The sequence below is a fragment of the Loa loa genome (assembly GCF_000183805.2).
Source record: "Loa loa unplaced genomic scaffold supercont3.556, whole genome shotgun sequence".
NCBI classification, from domain to species: domain Eukaryota; kingdom Metazoa; phylum Nematoda; class Chromadorea; order Rhabditida; family Onchocercidae; genus Loa; species Loa loa.
The window spans coordinates 28,082-30,929 of NW_018108736.1; the positions used below are offsets into that span (position 1 = coordinate 28,082).

The following is a 2,848-nucleotide window of genomic DNA, read 5'->3' on the forward strand; positions in this document are numbered from 1 at the left end:
ATATGCTGTGGTAGGAACAATTTGGAATATTGTTTCTATCGGTATTTTTTTCAATTTATTAAAATTTTACAAATTTTTTTCGATCAAATTTTTAAACAATTACAATATTTGTTTAATACATTCAATTATTATAAATTGTTCATTCATAAATTTTCAATAATCGTGTTTTATGTAAGCATTTTCTCAAAAAATAGAATATTGAAATTATTTAATTTGAGTTATTAATTATAACGGTTAAATTTCACAATATTTATTTAATATATTCAATTATTATAAATTATTCATTCATAAATTTTAATAATCTTATTTCATATAAGCATTTTCTCAAAAAAAAATATTATTTAATTTGAGTTATTAGTTATAATGATTAAATTTCGTAAAAAATAAATTAATTCATAAATTTTGAAAATTGTCACAATTGAAATTATTAAAAAAAAACGGACATTTATTATTGTTTTTTTTGCTTTTATTTAGGCAATTCAAATCAAAAATTTACTAGTAATAATTAAAAATTTAGTAGTAATAAATGAAATTTAAAAATTTGATAACAATAAATAAAAAATTAAAAACCTAATAACAAACATAATAATTAAAAACTTAATAACAATAAATAAAGACCTATTTGTATCTTCATTTTTTTTAAAATGATTTTGAATTTTTTATTTTTTTTCGTCATTTTTAAATTTTGAATTATTTAAAATTTTTTAAATATATTATTTTGCTAATAAGCGAAATGTAAATTTATAAAATAAATTATTATCAATTTTAGGATTTATCCTTTTTATGGCATCACCATTCTTTTCGATCTCATTACCCTGGCTTGATTTATTCCTCTTTTCAACTTTTATTTCGGCAGTTGATCCAGTTGCAGTATTAAGTGTTTTTGAAGAAATTAAAGTTAACCGATTACTGTATATTTGTGTTTTTGGCGAATCATTACTAAATGATGCTGTAACAATTGTAAGTTTACTGTACTTTTTCAACATTACCAAAAATATTTTTTATCAAATATAATTAAAATAATTAAACAATTAATTCATTATTTATGTTCGAATATGATGAATAATTAAATTCGAATATTTGTTAAGATTTTAAAGGAAAAAATGAATTTAATTAAATTATTTAATTTCATTATTATTTTTTTTCAACAATATACAATGATTTGTTAAAAATTTACAACGATATTTTGCCAATTTTTTTTTCCAATATTCAGGAATAGTTTTAATGTTTTGAAAAATTTTAAGACGAAAAATTACTAATAACATCAATCATCTCATTGTACATTTATGCTAATTTAAATTAATTAAAATTAATTAAGGTTATGTATCATGCATTAGCAGCAATGGTCAAGATTGGACCAGAGAATTTGGAAGCTGATGATTTCATTAAAGCACTCATATCATTTTTTCTTGTGAGCTTTGGTGGAATACTTATTGGAATTGTTGGAGCTGCTCTTACTGGTTTAGCTACTAAGTAATAATTAATTAAAAATATATTTCCAATATTAGATTTATTATAATTAAATCAATTCAAATAATTTCATATTACAATTTATAATTTAGTAAAAGTAAATAAAAATAAAAATCAAAAAAAAGAAAGACTTCATCATTTGTTCATTATCATTAATGAAATTTGTTGTCATTTGAAAATGATTTGCACGTAGCACGTAAACACGTAAGTTTGATCCTTATAGTATAAAGTCAGAGTTTTGATTATTATGATAAAGTATTTTGAAATGTTTCATCATCTAAGCTATTAGTAATTGTTTTATTTGATTTAACAAACGTAACTTTGAAAGATATTTTATTCTAAATATATCAGTTAAACCAGTTTTAATAATATAATAAGTAATTAATTACATATATATATATATATATACATGTAATGTTCTCATTTATTTTTTTTTAGTCCATTTAAGTTCAACCTAATTTAACATTTCAGATATTCAAATAAGCAACAAGTATTACAACCATTAATTTGTTTACTCATACCATATCTTTCATATTTGATAGCGGAAAGTGTCCATTTTTCTGGCATTCTCGCGTAAATCATTTTTTTTTTTTTTGCCTAATTTTAAAATTAAAGGAAAAAAAATTGAAAAAAATTTCAACGATAATATTTCATTAGAAATTTTTGAAGTAAATATTTCTTTTTGAAAATCTTCCACACCTATCACATTATTTGTTTGTTATTATTTAAAAAGAAAAAAAAAATGCGACATTTTAATTCGATCAAAGATGACATAAATTGTTTTATAGTAAATGAGTAATTTTAATCCTTTTATCATTATTTTCATTTTCTTTTAATTATCATTTTATTGTATCCTTCCTTTTTATCTTCTCATTTTAATTAATTGAATGAAAAAAAAAACGAACAAAAATTTTGTAATAAACGAAACTTACGTAAATCAATATAATACAACTTATAAATGAAAATTTTCCAAAATTTTTAGTTGAAAATTTAAAGTTATATTTAAAAAAAAATTTCCGAATTAATTACAAATATCTATTTCTGTTGCTTTTTATTCTTTTTTTTTTTTTTAGCATTGTTCTTTGTGGTTTAATGATGAAACAGTATCTTGCTGGTAATTTGTCAAATCAATCGTTAGTTACCACAAGTTATTTTCTAAAAACTCTTTCAACAAGGTATTCAATTTTTTTTTTCAAGCAGTACTATTTATTGACATCAAAAAGAAACTGATTATATATTGTTCATACAATTAGATTCCATCTAAAGTTTGTTAGAATTATTGTTTATGCAATTAGATTCCACCTAAAGTTTATTAGATTATTGTTTATGCAATTAGATTCCACCTAAAATTTATTACAATTATTGTTTATGCAATTAG

General features: G+C 20.0%; 1 protein-coding gene across 1 annotated transcript; it reads left to right on the forward strand.

Moving 5' to 3' along the window:
• Nucleotides 1-2: 2 nt before the first annotated feature.
• LOAG_14248 (hypothetical protein) lies at nt 3-2,649 on the forward strand (the record flags this gene model as incomplete). Its single annotated transcript, XM_020448784.1, has 5 exons — nt 3-41; nt 770-960; nt 1,319-1,473; nt 1,942-2,043; nt 2,544-2,649. Coding segments are annotated over exons 2-5 (540 nt in total), but the record flags the coding sequence as incomplete, so codon positions are not given.
• Nucleotides 2,650-2,848: the final 199 nt, after the last annotated feature.